The 15793-nt window shown below is 36.7% G+C and overlaps 1 protein-coding gene across 1 annotated transcript in view; it reads left to right on the top strand.

The window, feature by feature from the left end:
- The window catches only part of drd2a (dopamine receptor D2a), a 55738-nt gene extending 44008 nt beyond the window's left edge, over positions 1-11730 (top strand). Inside the window, exons 3-8 of the mRNA XM_014005260.1 lie at positions 376-485; positions 3545-3681; positions 5981-6189; positions 6976-7062; positions 9605-9989; positions 10428-11730. Of these exons, the coding sequence (XP_013860714.1) occupies positions 376-485; positions 3545-3681; positions 5981-6189; positions 6976-7062; positions 9605-9989; positions 10428-10624 (1125 nt within the window). The 3' untranslated portion in view covers positions 10625-11730. The remainder of the gene's footprint in view (positions 1-375; positions 486-3544; positions 3682-5980; positions 6190-6975; positions 7063-9604; positions 9990-10427) is intronic.
- The last annotated feature ends 4063 nt before the right edge of the window (positions 11731-15793 follow it).

The following is a 15793-nucleotide window of genomic DNA, read 5'->3' as shown; positions in this document are numbered from 1 at the left end:
ACACACACACACACACACACACACACACACACACACACACACACACACACACACACACACAAAATTTCTCTTATCACCCACCTTTCATCTCGGTGGGTAATAAATATATTGTCCAATATTAGATGTGTAGTTCATTGTACACTTAAACATTTTTTTAACCCTAAAGTTGCATTTTGGTTTTCATTTCCTCTTCTTGTGTTACCAGTGTGTAAATGATATGACAAAATGTGCAGAAATGCTTGGCAGAGTTGATTTTTGTTCAAGAGCGAGAAGTAATATTCCTGTCAAGAAGCTGTCGCCGCCAGGCAAATGTAGTGGCTTTGTTTTGTTGTCGTTTGCTGTAAAGTGCAATTTGTTCGTGTTTTTCCTCTCCAGGTGGTGGGAGAGTGGCGCTTTAGCAAGATCCACTGTGACATCTTTGTCACTCTCGATGTGATGATGTGTACAGCGAGCATCCTCAATCTTTGTGCCATCAGCATTGATCGGTGAGTCTACCGTCGCACAGCCTGTTTAGGTCGGTTGCTCGTTTGCAGCCTGGAAATCAATGGAAGTGTTTAGCTTCTGAATAACAGAAAGGGATTGCAACCTTTCAGTTCATGACCATCAAGGTCCACATGTCTATTTACAAACTAAATGGCTTTTTCAGACATGAATTTGCCTCTGCACACAAGGGACGTGAAGCACTTCCAGTTCTAATGTGTGGCCACCAGATGTTCCAGGGTTATAAACATAAATACCTCCATTAACATGCAAAAACACGTGTGAATAATCTCATGACTATTTGTAGAACAGGTGTGCAACAAACAGAGGTTTTGTGATAAAATGGTAAGCACTAACTTTATTTAGTACTAAGATTGTTTTTGGCTTTTAAGAAATTTAATGTAAACTTTTTGGGATGTATAAAATTTTATTTGCCCAACTTCAAGGAATAAATTCACTAACTAGTTGCCAAACATCACAGCCAATCCTGTCTGTCAGCATCATTGTTTTAACTGTAAAGACTTTGTGGAAAAGTCATCGGTAACATGATGGACATTATGGTGGAGAAATGTCTAAGAAAWTTTTTTTATAAAGGACAAATAGTTACGACAGTCATTCAGTTTCCTGGTTTCACTTGAGACCTTCAGTTGATGAAAATATAAACCTGTGGACCTCCAGTACYTTCAGTCATAAGCAGTGACAGGAATTCTGGTTATTTTTGGGGCATACAGATCAGCCTCTTTCATCTCTCTAACAGCTCCTCATGAGAAGTGGAGACATATGAGAACCAGTTTTCTTTGGCGATGTGAGCCAAATGACAAGGATCCTGGAAAAATGTTGGCTCATCCATATCTATTTTAAAAATCTTGGGTAAAAAAATAAAGCTTCTCCAGCAGCTGATTGAAAGTACTGATTAACATAACAGACCCAATATTTCTGTTGGACTTCGAGCTGCAGGAAGTGGCCCCACTAAAGAAGCTGCTAATCTGAAAAGCACAGGAAGATGGAGCTTTCAAATAAGTCTGTATGAAGTAATTGTGTAATATTGAGTTCCAGAAATACAAATTATAATACCTAGAATATGACATTTACAATATTTTCAGATTGTGTATTTGTGTCATGTATAATTTTACATGATTTTCTGCTCAGCTGATCTTTCATTTTGAATCCATGTGCAAAATAAATGGCCACCATAGTCACTCATGGAGACAATTCCAACTCTTAAAGCAGAAACTAAATTAGGATGCAGACAACTCCAGTGTTTGTAAAACCAAATTTAGTTAATCTGAATAAAATCATGATGGATTTCTGTTTCTGCGTATTATAAACAAATGTCCCAAGCATGCAGGAGAGGAATGGCAACAACATTTCCGTGTACCGGTATATATTATTCATCTAAGTTGTGTGCAGCTCACTGCTTTCTTGTGAATACAAATCACAAAAGGGATGCAAGTGATATAATCTAGAATCACTTTTCTTGGCTTTAGCATGTTTCAGTGTCCACCCTTATGAGACTGTGTTGTAAAAGCTCAGATTGCACTCATGGATAAAAGTGTTGGCTTTTATCAGTCCAGCAGCTCAGAGTGGCGATGCAATTTCTACATCAAAAGGTTGTTTGCTGTGCTGTCTTCTATGAATGTGTGCAAAAGCAGGCACCCATTTATGTGAAAATAAACATTTTTATCTCACTAGTGACCTATAGGCTTTCCATTCTTCCAAAAAAAAAAAAGGAAGATTTACAGGCATATGGCAAATGTTTTATATAGAAAAGAATAAAAAATAAAAAACACGTGACTGTCAAACATTTTTCTTTTTTTACTTTCTATGTTGCTAAAGCACATTGAAAATTACATTTTACTTACTAAAAAATAATTTAAAAAAARAGCTTGGAATCTCAAGCTTGTGTGGCTTTTGTCAAAAGCAAGCATGGACCGGAGGTTATAGTTTGCTTTGTAGTCCAAGACACGTTTAAAAAAATAATGATTAAAAAAAATCTCACTGTGCTGCCAGATTTTAATTATACTTGTACCTGTTTGTGCAACCCCAGCTTTCTAAACATAATTATATCTCAGAACTGTGTACATTTATTATTCTTTTGCAGTTTTTAAGACTTTATGAATTGTGTTACCATGAAAACCTAACCTAACAATGAGGAATTYTTTGTTTAATTCAGGAATAAACTCATTGAGAACAGTATCAGAAAAGCAGAACCACACTTGAATTTCTGCCCAAGGTCTTGAAAGACAGATAAGAAAAAAATCAATGAATGACACATTGAGAGAAGCTGTGCATTACTTGGTATTTGCAGCAAGGTTACTAATAAGGTCAAGTAATGACGTGAGGTTAAATATTAACATATTTCATATACTCAAGACCAGATAGGGGAAGGGGAAAAATGCTTCTTTACAGTGTCTTATTTTAATGTGACCCAAAGCCTACAGCACACAACTATTTCCAAAAGGGCCAGTCCTTTACAGAAAGATCTGATCAGAAATGACAGGTAATATTTCTGGTTTAACCCAGTTTTCGTCTGTACGTTCTCGAGTGTTTTATACAAAAAAATTCTTAGTCGGTAAAAAAACAAAACAAAAACAAAAGAGCACGCACTGTACATGGGCACAGATGGTACCAAGGATGAGTGGGATACGACCCCCAGATTCAAAGTGACCCCAGTCTATCCCGCCCATTGTCCCTGCGTAGGGCGAGACAATTATCAAATAAAAACTGATGATTAATATTCCGTTAATTAGACTAAAGCYTCCATTCAGACTCCAGCATATGTTTATATGACTTACAGTGCCCAAAGGAAGAATTGGATCTACAGCTTGGAAGGTTGGATTCATCGCACCTGCCCAATTTGAATCAAAGCTATTTGCTACTCGTAGTACACTTTTTTGTACATTTGTAAGACTGGTAGCTCACAACTTTAGGGTTATGTTCACTCAAACTCACTCAAAACAAACTAATAACAAAGCATAAAGAAGACATTTTTTTAATTTGCACAGTTTTTTTCCTGTCGTCATAAATACTAACAGAGCAGCCATAATTTCTTGTCATCCTACAGATACACAGCAGTTGCGATGCCAATGCTGTACAACACACGTTACAGTTCCAAGAGACGAGTCACCGTGATGATCTCTGTGGTGTGGGTTCTCTCTTTTGCCATTTCATGTCCCCTGTTGTTCGGCCTAAATAACACAGGTAAGGCAGTTTAACATCTCTGGACAAACAAAAGWGCACATTATTGTGTGTTATTAAGAAGCATGTTGCATTCAAGTCCAGATACACCTGTCAGTACCAGATAAGTTCCAGACATGGACTCATAATAAYAAGAACTTATCCAATGAAATGTTTTATAGTAATGGTTGTTTGCTTTAATCAAGCCTCGGACCATCAGGCTGTTTATTCTGAAAAATAAAATAAATAAATACAAATCAGAAGCCTTTTTTAGCAGCATTAAAGGAAAAAAAGCTTTAGCGCTTTTCTTTTTAAGAGATTTTGGATGGTGCCAACTTGTTTCTTATCAGCTACTGTGGTTTGCATCCTGTCACTTTGAATCTCCACTTATTCCTTTGAGAGCCTTGATGTAACATTTCAAACAGGCAGCGAGTGAAGATGCAGCCAGTGTGAGATACAGAAGAGCATGAAAGCAGACATTACAGAAGCAGCATGCTTTCAGTCGGAAGTTTTTTTGCGACACTTATAAAAAGCATGCAAATTACTTTTTAATTATTACGATCAAAACACACTGAAACCTAAAATTTTGAAACCGAGCATAGTTGTATTTACAAGTGGGGAAAAGAAAGTACACCCTGCTTCGATTCAAGTGTTTTACCAGGTTTTATAAAAGATTCAAATCTAATATGTACAAAAAAATACACAACAGAATCAGGTCATTGTTCATTAAAGAACAAGCGATATGTTGCTGTCCCCCATCCCTGAGGGATTTAAGTAGTGACTGGGTTGTTTTTGGGATGTGTTTTTTCTGGACTGAAAATTAATAGAGAAACAAGTAAACCTTAATGTTTGTGGTGCAAGATATTCAAATTAGCTGAACTCCTATAGACTCCAAGTACACAACAAAATGCATTAAAGGATAAAAGGCTTTTTGCATATGTCCCCTTTAAGCAATACATTTAAGCAATATAAAAGTAGAAAGCATTGTTTCTTTTAATGCTTACGTAAATCAACATGGTGGCAACCATCTTGGATGTCGATGTGGCAGCCCAGTTTCTGATAGGGACCTTTGTTTTGATTAAATGGAGCCACATACTAAAATGGAAGTGGTTATCTTGCTTGTTTTTGTGTCCTGTCATAGAGCATAGCAGAGAATTGGAAATACTCTCCATCTCTCCATCCATCTTGTGTTGCCATCTGAAATTCCAAGTTAGCTGCCCCTATAAATATATAAACCTTGTGAGCTGGATAACTTGAAAAATAATCAACATGCTGACTTACGTCTGTCCCTCTGAGCTACCTCGGACAAGAAAAAAAAAWWAAAAAAACAATGAACTACCTCTTTCTTTACACACAATGCATGTAGCTCCTACCCATTTGAATGTCTTGCACCAAAAWCATTAAGCTTTACTTGCCATCCCTTTAATTTCCAGTCCAGAAAAACACTCGTCWCAAAAATGACAAACATTGACTACTCAAGACCCACAGAGACGGGGGACATAATGGCTTGTTCAAGTTGTCCAGCTCACATTTTTTGATAATCTTTTTTTGATATATTGTGCAACCCTTTTATCCGGCAAACAAAAGTAAAATYAATATGGACATAAGTACCGACTGAAATGAAAGCCACTGAAAACCTTGAAAATCAGCAGGTTTAATGTAACACTCGAAACGAAACGAGTGCGCAATCTGCAAAATAAGCGACAACCTTTTTTTTTGTAGAAACAATAAATGCCTAATCAAAGATATTCTAAGACACTAAGTACATGTGGCACTGATTTAAGCAGTAAAATAAACTGTGATATAAAATGTGTTGCTAGGCTCTAGTTTCCAGTGAGCTGCTCTCACAGGTGATGTTTTTTTCTGTCTCCTGCTGAATAAAAGCAGAGTAATGTGCATCTATTGCTAAAGAATTATGAAGTGGTTCTGTGATTTGTAAACTGTCTGAAAAAAGTCCAGAAATTCACTGTTGTAAGGGACAGGGATGTCAGTATGTAAATGGTAATGATGTTTAGATCCATGATGCTGCTGAGAATGTAAAACTGAGGTAGTACATATCTCTACATTTGGCATCTGATATTATATTATGGCAGCATTCTGAATGAGKGATAAGGCTTCTATGTGGGATAGCAAAGAACGGTCTGGAGGTGTTAAAACAGAAACTTGTGTGAATGACCTCCAAGTGAGAGGAGTGTAGAAAGTTATTACTCTTTTGTATGAATCTCAAGCAATCAAAACCAAATAGCAGACCCTGGTTCAAGCCAAACGAGTGCTCTCCTCTTCAGTCAGAAGTTTTTCCTTCACTCTGTGCTCGTCTCCACAGCTACTCGTGACGCGACTCTCTGCGTGATCGCCAATCCAGCCTTTGTGGTGTACTCCTCCATCGTGTCCTTCTACGTGCCCTTCATCATCACTCTGCTGGTTTATGTGCAAATTTATGTGGTCCTGAGGAAGCGCAGAAAACGTGTCAACACAAAACCAAAGCAGCGAGTTTTTCAAGCTGTTGACACGGATGTAGCCACTTCACTAAAGGTTAGRAGCTACTGAAATATGGCTCTTTTTTACAGACACATTTAATCTTTGATTCGATARGCTATTTGAACAACATTTTGTTAACTTAATAGTTTTACATCAGGTTTTGTTTTGCAGAAAGCATTGTGAAACATACCAACACATTATTAAATGAATGCTTTAAAGACATCTTGACTGACTTCTATTTTCTCCTAAACACAGTATATGACATCCAAGACCAAACACAGAAAGAACATTTGCCTGTGATATTTTATGCATTTTGACAGCTTTTCACGTTCATAAAATTCTTATCTTCCTAAAATGTCCTATTTTTAGTGTCAGGATTTATCATTTTACATGATTTTWATTAGTCCTTAAATGAGCTTTTGCTTTTGAGTTGATTGAGTTTCATCACAAAGGTAAATGTGATGGGTTCTGGATGGAAGGCCAAGTAATATTTCTGATTCAAATTACTTATATTCATGTGTCACCACATGCTGTGGATTAAGGCATTAAATAGAATGATATTGACAAGCTGCTGTTTTAATAATAATAAAAAAGTACAGCATACTGTATTTCAGTTTTTACTTGTAATTATTGGACATATTCCGTTGACAGCTCATTAATTTACACAACAAAATGATTTGATTTTGAATAAAATACCAACTGGTTGAATAAGAGTTTTTTTTAAGCTTTTTTTTTTCTCTCCTGACCTCAGAGGGAGTCAYATCTGTGAATCTGTCTTTTGTCTGGTGCTTTGATACTGTCCTCTCTCCCCACCTGACATCAGCTGTTTTTCCATTCCAGGACAAGTGCACTCATCCAGAGGATGTGAGGTTGTGCACCATGATTGTTAAATCTAACGGAAGTTTACCAGTCAATAAGAAGAAAGTGGTGTGTATTCTTTTTTTAAACAGTACCAGCCTCCTTTTATATTTTTCTTTCTGAAAAGCTACTGAAAAAGTGGTTTTCTGCTAAACTTAACATCAAGGTGTTGTAAGGCTGTCATAATACTCCAATTTTAAGTAGATATTGAAACTTAGACACTTTAGTTGCTATAAAAATTAACTGCTCTAAACTTTTTTACTAGCAGTGTAAGTGCTTTTAAAACAAATAAAACCATCAGTACATAATATTTCAGCATCCCTTTAAATGATTAACCTCAGCATTTTTATATAATTGAACTGTGTTACAATAAATAAACAGTTTAGATGAAATAGCTACCATAAAATTGGAAAATGAAAAAAAATTACGGTGTTAAATTATTACCCTTTTTAAGAGAAGCATTCCAGAAGAACCTCTTGATAAAAATGAATTTCATTGATGTAAATAGGTGGCTGTTTGTTTTTTTTTTTCTGTTGGCTAAAATTTCTGTTTATTGCAACAACTCATTGATCATGAAGTTATTATAAAATAAATATACAATTGTAAAGTGGGATCGCTTACCTTTTTGAGTGGCAGGAATCTTGTTTCTAAGAATCTATTGCATTTGATCTATAAAGTGATCATCATCTCTCCTTTAAACATGCATTTTGATTTTCTGTCAAATCAGCAAACTAGTGTCCCCTGTTAATACATCAGAGGATGGGGCAGGCACACTCCATTAATTTGTAGTGTTTATACCACACGTTCAGATGAGTGTATCTGCCTCATTAAAAACAAGTTCACCTGCAAAATCTACATGTTAAAGCCTTTAGAGACTCAATTGTGTCTTGATATGGATGTTGTAGGCTTGCTTAATTCACAAGTATTTTACAAATAACTGACAAGTATAAAGAGAGAGAAAAAGAAAGACACGCTAAGCTACCTCCTGGTGTTCAGACAGCAGAACACTCCATGTTGTTATTGGCTCAAGACCCACATGCAGACACAAAGATACTRGCTTGCTTTTCCCCCCAATATATCTAAGAACCAAAAAGGCAGAAAACGGGAAAGGAGCACTGCCTGTGTGCACACACCAAAAAGCAGGCACAGAATGCAATTAAACAAAGTCCTGAGTCCTTTTAAAGTGTAGGCCAATWGAAGAATATTAGGTTTGATGTTGATGACAGCATCTCAGATAGCTGATAATGAGGGGGAGCAGTGGAGCATCTGTGTGTCTGCTGAGTGGCTGTTCAAAAGTTGTGGGACAATTGGAGCAGARGAGAACTCTGGAAACTCTACGGAAACATGAGTGGATGATGGGTAYCCAATGTGCTTGTAGCAGCTGAAGCAGGGCCAGTGGTGCTTCTGTGAGAGCTGATTGCAACAAAAGGTGCAAAACTTTGAGGAGGTTTTATTCAAGTCGTCTCAAGTTTGTGTTCAGTCACTGTGGAGCAGACAAGGAACTGATCCCGTCGTATGTGGTGTTGAATGTATGGAATAATTTTATTTTAGACGGCACTCATCAGCCAGGGTTAGGGCTTTGACCAGTTTGCTCTCTGATGTCAGATATCAATAAGCTTTTACTACTGTTTTAAAGGGGACCTATTATGCAAAATTCACTTTTTAAAGGTTTTTTTACTCAACTTTGGGTATGTACTTCTTAAAAAAACAGTCCTAGGACCAAAAAATGCACCCAGGGGCATATTTACTGTAAGTAAATGTATTTTTAATGTATATTAACGGCAAGTTTTATACTTCCGTCATTTTTGTGATGTGACAAACCTGCGTTCAGCCCCTTACCTAGCAACCCCCTGGTGAGGCTCCACCTCCTCAGTATAATAAGCCATCACGGTGTTGTTGTGCAATGTGCAGCTCATATCACAACAAGTCTCTAATAGGGCAATGGGTAGAGTGTTGGACCAGAGAGTGGGAGACCAGGGTTTGAGACTGGAATGGATACAATTTAATTATTTATTTATTTTTGTTCGTTATGAACACGTTTTCTCATTTACCTCTGTTGTTTAGCTTATTAAAGCCTTGTTAAAGCCTATTTGTTCGAGTTTCTGAGGTATTTTGACCGCTGCTGCTCCCTGCCCTGGTAACAGCATGCAGAGTGAGCGCAGAGCAGAGGAGGGAGAGAAAAAAAAGAAAGAAGCTGTGACCACGACCCTGCCTCTGGGTCTCTCATWTGGTTGTACAACAGAGCTTCTGCTATTATTAGCCATGCTAACGTAAACGCTGGCTTTGGAGGGTGGAGTAAACATCGACAGATTTTTGGAGGGCGTTACCAACAGAGCTCATTAACATAAACAGCTCTTCTGAACGGAAGTCATAGCAGGCAGAACTAGAAAATGGGAAATTTTATTATCTGAGAATTATTTTGTGCAATAAATTTAATGAACATGGTCTGGATAGCCCACAGACAAACCATAAAAATTTCTAGGCCCCACAATTGGTCTCCTTTAATGTTTCACATGACAGGGGTACTTGGAGAGCCTATTTTCCGAGTACTCTTCTTTAGCCCAAATAAAGCATAACTATCTGAATCACTGCTGATCCTGTCCTTGTGCAGATATTTATCAAAGATGTGGCCACCGAGGGGGAACACATGGAGCTGGATGAGCTGAACAACAGTGGCAACAGCCACAAGCAGAGGCAGCAGACACAGAGTGTTCTCGGAGACACTCCGGCCACCAGCCACCAGCAGCTAATGCCTGACAAGGCCAACGCTAGTCCCTCGTCCACACCTCCCACACCCCCTGAGGAGAGCCACAATGCAGAGAAGAACGGCGAGCCCAAGGAGGWCCTGTCTGAGCCAGCACCCATTGTAGCCAAATCCTTCCAGACACAGGCCTTACCTAATGGCAAGACTCAGACTTCTGTCAAAAGCATGAGTAAAAGGAAGATCTCCCAACAGAAGGAGAAGAAAGCCACTCAGATGTTAGCCATCGTTCTTGGTATGTTGCATCTTACTTTAGTTTCTTTTAACTTCCCATTTTTGTACAAACTTTCCTCAGCTTGTGAAAAGTCCTGCTGTGATTTTGGCTTTGAGCATATGTAACATCAGGCAATTATCCCGGCATCAAACCAAAAGGGAACAAATCTCAGACTGAAGAGAACTTGATATTTGATCCTGTTTTAATTAAGAACAAGGCTTTCTGGAAATGTGCATTTCTACTTTTACACATTTGGGTTGCCTGTTTATGTTTTTTTCATCTACATTTCAAATTTTGGGGAAAAGCTTGGATGAGCTTAAAATGGTGATGCAAGAAACAGAAATCATTTGTAAACTCCTTCTTTTGCCACAGATTGGGGTCAAATATGGAATAAACGTTTTATGTTTTTACCTCTTTTGCCCCACTTAAACTTTTGTTCATCTCCTCTTTTCTCCTCAGGTGTATTCATCATATGTTGGCTGCCGTTTTTCATCACACATATCTTGAACACCCATTGCACCAAATGCAAAGTCCCCGCTGAGATGTATAATGCGTTCACCTGGCTGGGATATGTGAATAGTGCTGTAAATCCCATCATATACACCACCTTTAATATTGAGTTCAGAAAGGCATTCATTAAGATCCTGCACTGCTAAACCACTGCATCTCTTACTAACCAGACTGAGGGAGAAGTGGGGGAATAAAAAGGGTTTGGCCGTTTCTTCAGGCAAATACCTCATCCTGTTAAGGAAAATGCACCACATGGGAACATTGCGATTGGATTTTTGAATTTCAACAGAAAGCTACAAAAAAATAAAATAACCTGACAGTGTCTTCTTCTTGGAAGGCGTGTTGGCTCGGCGTGTGAGTTGTTCTGCTCTCCAGATAACTGAATGTAAAAAACAAAAAAAGTCTGTAACAATGTGGATGAAGGGCAAACAAAGAAAGGAAAAAAAAGAAACATTGTTCTTCAAAATCATTGTGCTTGTTTCGTATGGAGCCATCTGTGTATAACCACACACATGCGAGTTGCAAACTGCTATTCATTGTGTGTCTACCTTATGTTTCAATGATGGAAAAAAAAATCTGCAAATCCTATAAAGACATCACATCAGTGTTCATTGCAGTATTACTATAGATATGTCACTCTTACTCCTGATTGGAATGTGTATTGAAGAAAAAATGCTTTCTTTTCAATGTGACAATACCAGTATCTACATTTTTGCAATTTTCTAAATTAATCTGACATTAACATTTTATTTGCTGTAATGTACATAGTTTTGACAACATTAACTGTGATTAAATGCCTGAAATTGAAATGTGATGCATGCTACACTGCTCCTCTTGTTGACTTTTCATAAAATATATGTTTAAAAAAGAGCAAAATACGTCCAATAAATGAAAATAAAATACATTGTTAAGTGCCACATGAACATCCCTGCTTAGTGCATGTGTGCCATGCATACACCTGTTAGTTACCTGTCACCGATTTGCAGTAATGTTGGTGCTTAAAAAAGTGACTGCATTGCTTCTGTGGAACAGTTTCACAGCAAACTAATGGCCTATATGAGGAGTTTGCAGCTTCCAGATATAATCATTTGGATGTGTGCGAGACCTGAAGCTGCTCCTGGGGGCCTGTATGAGTAGAAATGAGGTAAACTTGGCAAAGCTGAAATAAAAGCCACAGTAATAAATCTCTGTGTGTTGTTCGGGGGGACAGATATTGCAGCGGATTCAGTTCAACATTAAAGACATGATTCAACAGTTTCGAGAATCATTTAATTAACCTTACGCAACCAAAAGTTAAATTTAGAAAAAGACACAAATTATACTATTTCTTAAACTTGTCAAGTCAAAATCATTAAATCCTGTTGCAAATGTAGTCTGAGCTTGAGGGAAAAAAACAGCTTCTGTTGATCAGTATAAGTAAACAGGCTGCAGTGAAGTATATTTTGGTATTTAAGACCCTGTTACATTATATGCCATTTTGTCATATACATTCAAAAAACAGATTGTTGGATCAAATTAACCAAGTTATGTCAACAATTTCCACTCAACTGAGTTAAATGTAAGGCAACTTTCACATTTATTTTTAAAGAAAATGTGAAAATAAGTCCAACTCGTATGTTTTAGAGTGTATGCTAGAGTACTCAGAAACACCATGTTGTGTCCAAATGTGAAAAAATAATAATAATAATAAAGTACATTTTGTGAAATGCCAAGTCCTGTGATGGACATGGTGCACATGTAATTTCTGTGATGCATTTCTGCCATTTATTGTTGCTCACAAGGTGAAGTCAGAGCAGGAGTACCTACTATGTGGGGACCATTTTTGGCATACACACCTATTTGGACCAATTGGTACTTATGGGGACCTAAGCCTAGTCCGTAAAATATAAAGGGTACAAATTCTTCCTCTGGTGCTCGGCTACATGCTCATGAGACATAATGCATTCCAATGGTTTAATTATTTTGTAGCAAAACCAGTCATTACATGTTAAGTACATAGTTTATTTTTTTACTAAAATGCTTCACACAACAAAGCAAACCATCATTGGACGAGACTTTATTTTGCAGATCTGGTCCGAAGCCTGAGTAAATGGTGAGGGATGCATCAGGGAGGGAATTTGACATAAACTTGTGCCAAAACAAATGTGCAGACCTAATAACTGCCCTATTGGATTGTGCAACAGCCTTTTTAGATTATACAGCAGCCTCACTGGGTCCGTCAGGGTCCAGGTGAATAATGACCGCCTCCAGACCTGTTAACCAGTTGGATGCTGAAAACTGGTCTTGGATAAAGATGCTGATAAGGAAGCAGCCAAAACATAAAGAAGACCATACAACAATGTGCCATCTTGTTTTTACCTAATGCCTTTCTTGTTTTATTTCTGTAATTGAATCCATAAACTGCAGTGCAGTCTCATGTTGCACAACATGCAAAGGGGTTTTGTCAGTGATACATTAAATAAAAATAATGTTCAATACCTGGAGGACTGCTTTGTCGTCAGATAAGTGTTTTAAAATTTCACACGAGGCTCCAACACTCAAAAATGTATTTTAGATCTAAGAAAACCCTCTAAAGTTTTWACAACTGGATAGCTTTTAAAGATTTTTCAGCTCTCCAGTTCTTTGGTGGTCTGCACCACTTTCCTGCCCCCACATGTTTCGTCTCCACAGGTTTTAACCATATTTGTACCATCCAGCTGTCAGCAGCTGTTCAGCTCRCGGGAAGTCCCGCTGTAATTAAACACTTCATATTCGCTGAGCAGAACGTGTTTATTGACCTTTTTATTTAAAAATTCATTCTTTAATTCATTCCTCGAAATAACTGTTGATTTCTGTGCCATCTCTATGGAGACTAGCTGAGTTTCTAAAATCATTTTTAATCACAGGTTTTATCAGTTTACAGTATTTTTAGTAATTGAGTGGTTTAAGAAATGTATCTACTCAGACGGTATTTACTAGACATGATTATAAATTTACCAGAAATGGTCATGTTGCATGAGTGACTGTTTTTGTTGTTGTACTGTTTTTAATGAATATTTAGAATTTAATCTGGATGGTAGCCAATTTAGTTTTGTTTGAAAATTATTTTAAAAAAATCTAATTTTGACAGAAATAATTAAAGATTCCCTCCTTCTCTCTCTCTCTTACACACAAAAAATAAACAAAGCCAGAAACTGTAATAAAGGTTCTGTTTGTAATTTTAATTCACTTTGTACAATTTGTATTTTATCAAGTGGGCCACAGCAGCCTTTTAAAGCGTGCAGAGAATATAAATTAGTTTGGGTTTCTGATTGCAGCTGAAGTTTTTTATCTCTTAATTTCTTTGTGTTTTATTGTACAACAGCAGAATGAGTAAAGAGGGTGTTTATTTTGTCTCTTTTTTTTRCCTTCCCTTTTTGGTTAGTTTTTATGTACCTTCAGGCAGTGGCTGACTGTGATGTTAATCGTAACACATCTTAATGGACTTGTATCATAAACACAAGGACATTCGGATTTTAGTGTCCCCTTGGCAAACATTATCAGAGAGGAACTGCTGTAGAGGAGTCATGATTACCATTTGTTTCTGTTAAAACTGATGCCAAGGACTGAAGAAGACGAGCGCTTCTGATATTGTTTGATTTTGTGGCTGATAATTTATTACACTCTTGTCACACCAGCAGATATAAAATGTGTTTACTTTTGAAATTTATGATAGACATTTATTGCTTTTTGGGTATAAGGATTTAAAGTTATGGAATCTTAAAATGTTAATTTCTTGGCTTGTAAGTTTGGCAGTTCACTTAAATTAACCCTTTAATCATGGTCACCCTTAAACTTTAACTTAGCCATAAAGTCAGATGTTTGAGTTTTAATGCTGTTTTTTTAATTTTTTATTATTATTTATTTTTATATATAAGATAAGATAAGGTAAGNTAAGATAAGATAAGATAAGATAAGATAAGATAAGATAAGATAAGATAAGATAAGATAAGATAAGATAAGATAAGACAAGATAAGATAAGATAAGACTTTATTGATCCCACAGTGGGGAAATTTGCACTTTACAGCAGCTCAAAACAGGAAAGGGTGAAATAGAATAAAGAAAGATAAGTAAAAGAAAAAACACTATACTCGTGAAATATAACAATGTACATATACGTACAGTAATAAATGAATGTATATGAAGGTGCATATTAGTGACGGCAATATAGGTGAAGAAACATAATTACATAATTACATAATTTTCACATAAAAATCATAAAGTGGAAGACTTGGAAAGTACCATATGAAAATTACTTCATAAATTTTACAGTAATTCATTTTGATGAAACTTTTAAAATATGGTTCTTCCTGAAGCTGTAATCATTTCTATGATATTTCTTTCTTTTTTTTTCTGATTCAGCTTTTGATCATAATAAGAACATGTCTGAACATCAGCTTGTCGATTCCCAGTGACAGTCTCCCTGCASCCCCCAGGACTCCATTTAAAGGATTACTGATATACCAAAGCTACTGATCCTTGTGTGAGATGTGTGTTACTTAATATTGCATCTCCCCGAGCAGTCGTACTCTCCTTAACAACGTGCCTTTGAGAAATGTCAAAGACGGTGCCAGTAACATAACTTAAGCAGTGAGCTGTGTTAGGAAAAAGGCTACAGAGCATAAAACATGGAGTTCTCTGTTGAAAGTCTTTGTTATGCCTGTCTTCCTTTTMTCATATCTCTGTATTCAGTCGCCAGTGGATTTTTTTTTTCACCACCTCAGCTCGCTTCATAGCTCTGCTGATAGTGATGACTGACATGTTGAGAAATAGAAAGTTGGAGAAGAGTTAAAACTATGGTAGAGATCTTGCATTTTTATTTACTAACGTCCTCTAAAATCTAATCATGTATGATATTTCGTGTTTTTTTCTTTAGGAAACAATGTTTCAAATCTTCAAATCTAGACCTGATGAAATTCAACAATTCCAAATCTAAATGTTTTAATGTTTGTTGTCATTATCTTGATCTTGTTTTGACTTTATTTGGTGACATAAAAGAGCACTTAACCCTATGTGACCAAAAAGGAAGAAACAGAAGCCAATGGCTTGTCGTTGCTCTATTCCTAAAGCATTTTTATTTTCTGTTTATGATTTTATTCATGCTTTAGAATCCTTTTCTGTTTCTAATACAGTTTTGATTGTAGAATCTGTAAAAAAAAAAAACATTAAACAATTTCACGTGAACAAATTTGTTTACTATAAAATCAAGATTTTTCAGTTTAAGAAGATCTTTCCAACCTGAAACATTACTTTCATCAGCAACACTGAACTCATCCTGCTGAATCACTTTCTGTCT

Source organism: Austrofundulus limnaeus, unplaced genomic scaffold (assembly GCF_001266775.1).
Source record: "Austrofundulus limnaeus strain Quisiro unplaced genomic scaffold, Austrofundulus_limnaeus-1.0 Scaffold29, whole genome shotgun sequence".
NCBI classification, from domain to species: domain Eukaryota; kingdom Metazoa; phylum Chordata; class Actinopteri; order Cyprinodontiformes; family Rivulidae; genus Austrofundulus; species Austrofundulus limnaeus.
Note: the sequence above shows the minus strand (reverse complement) of the source record. Positions and strands in the feature narration are given on the sequence as shown.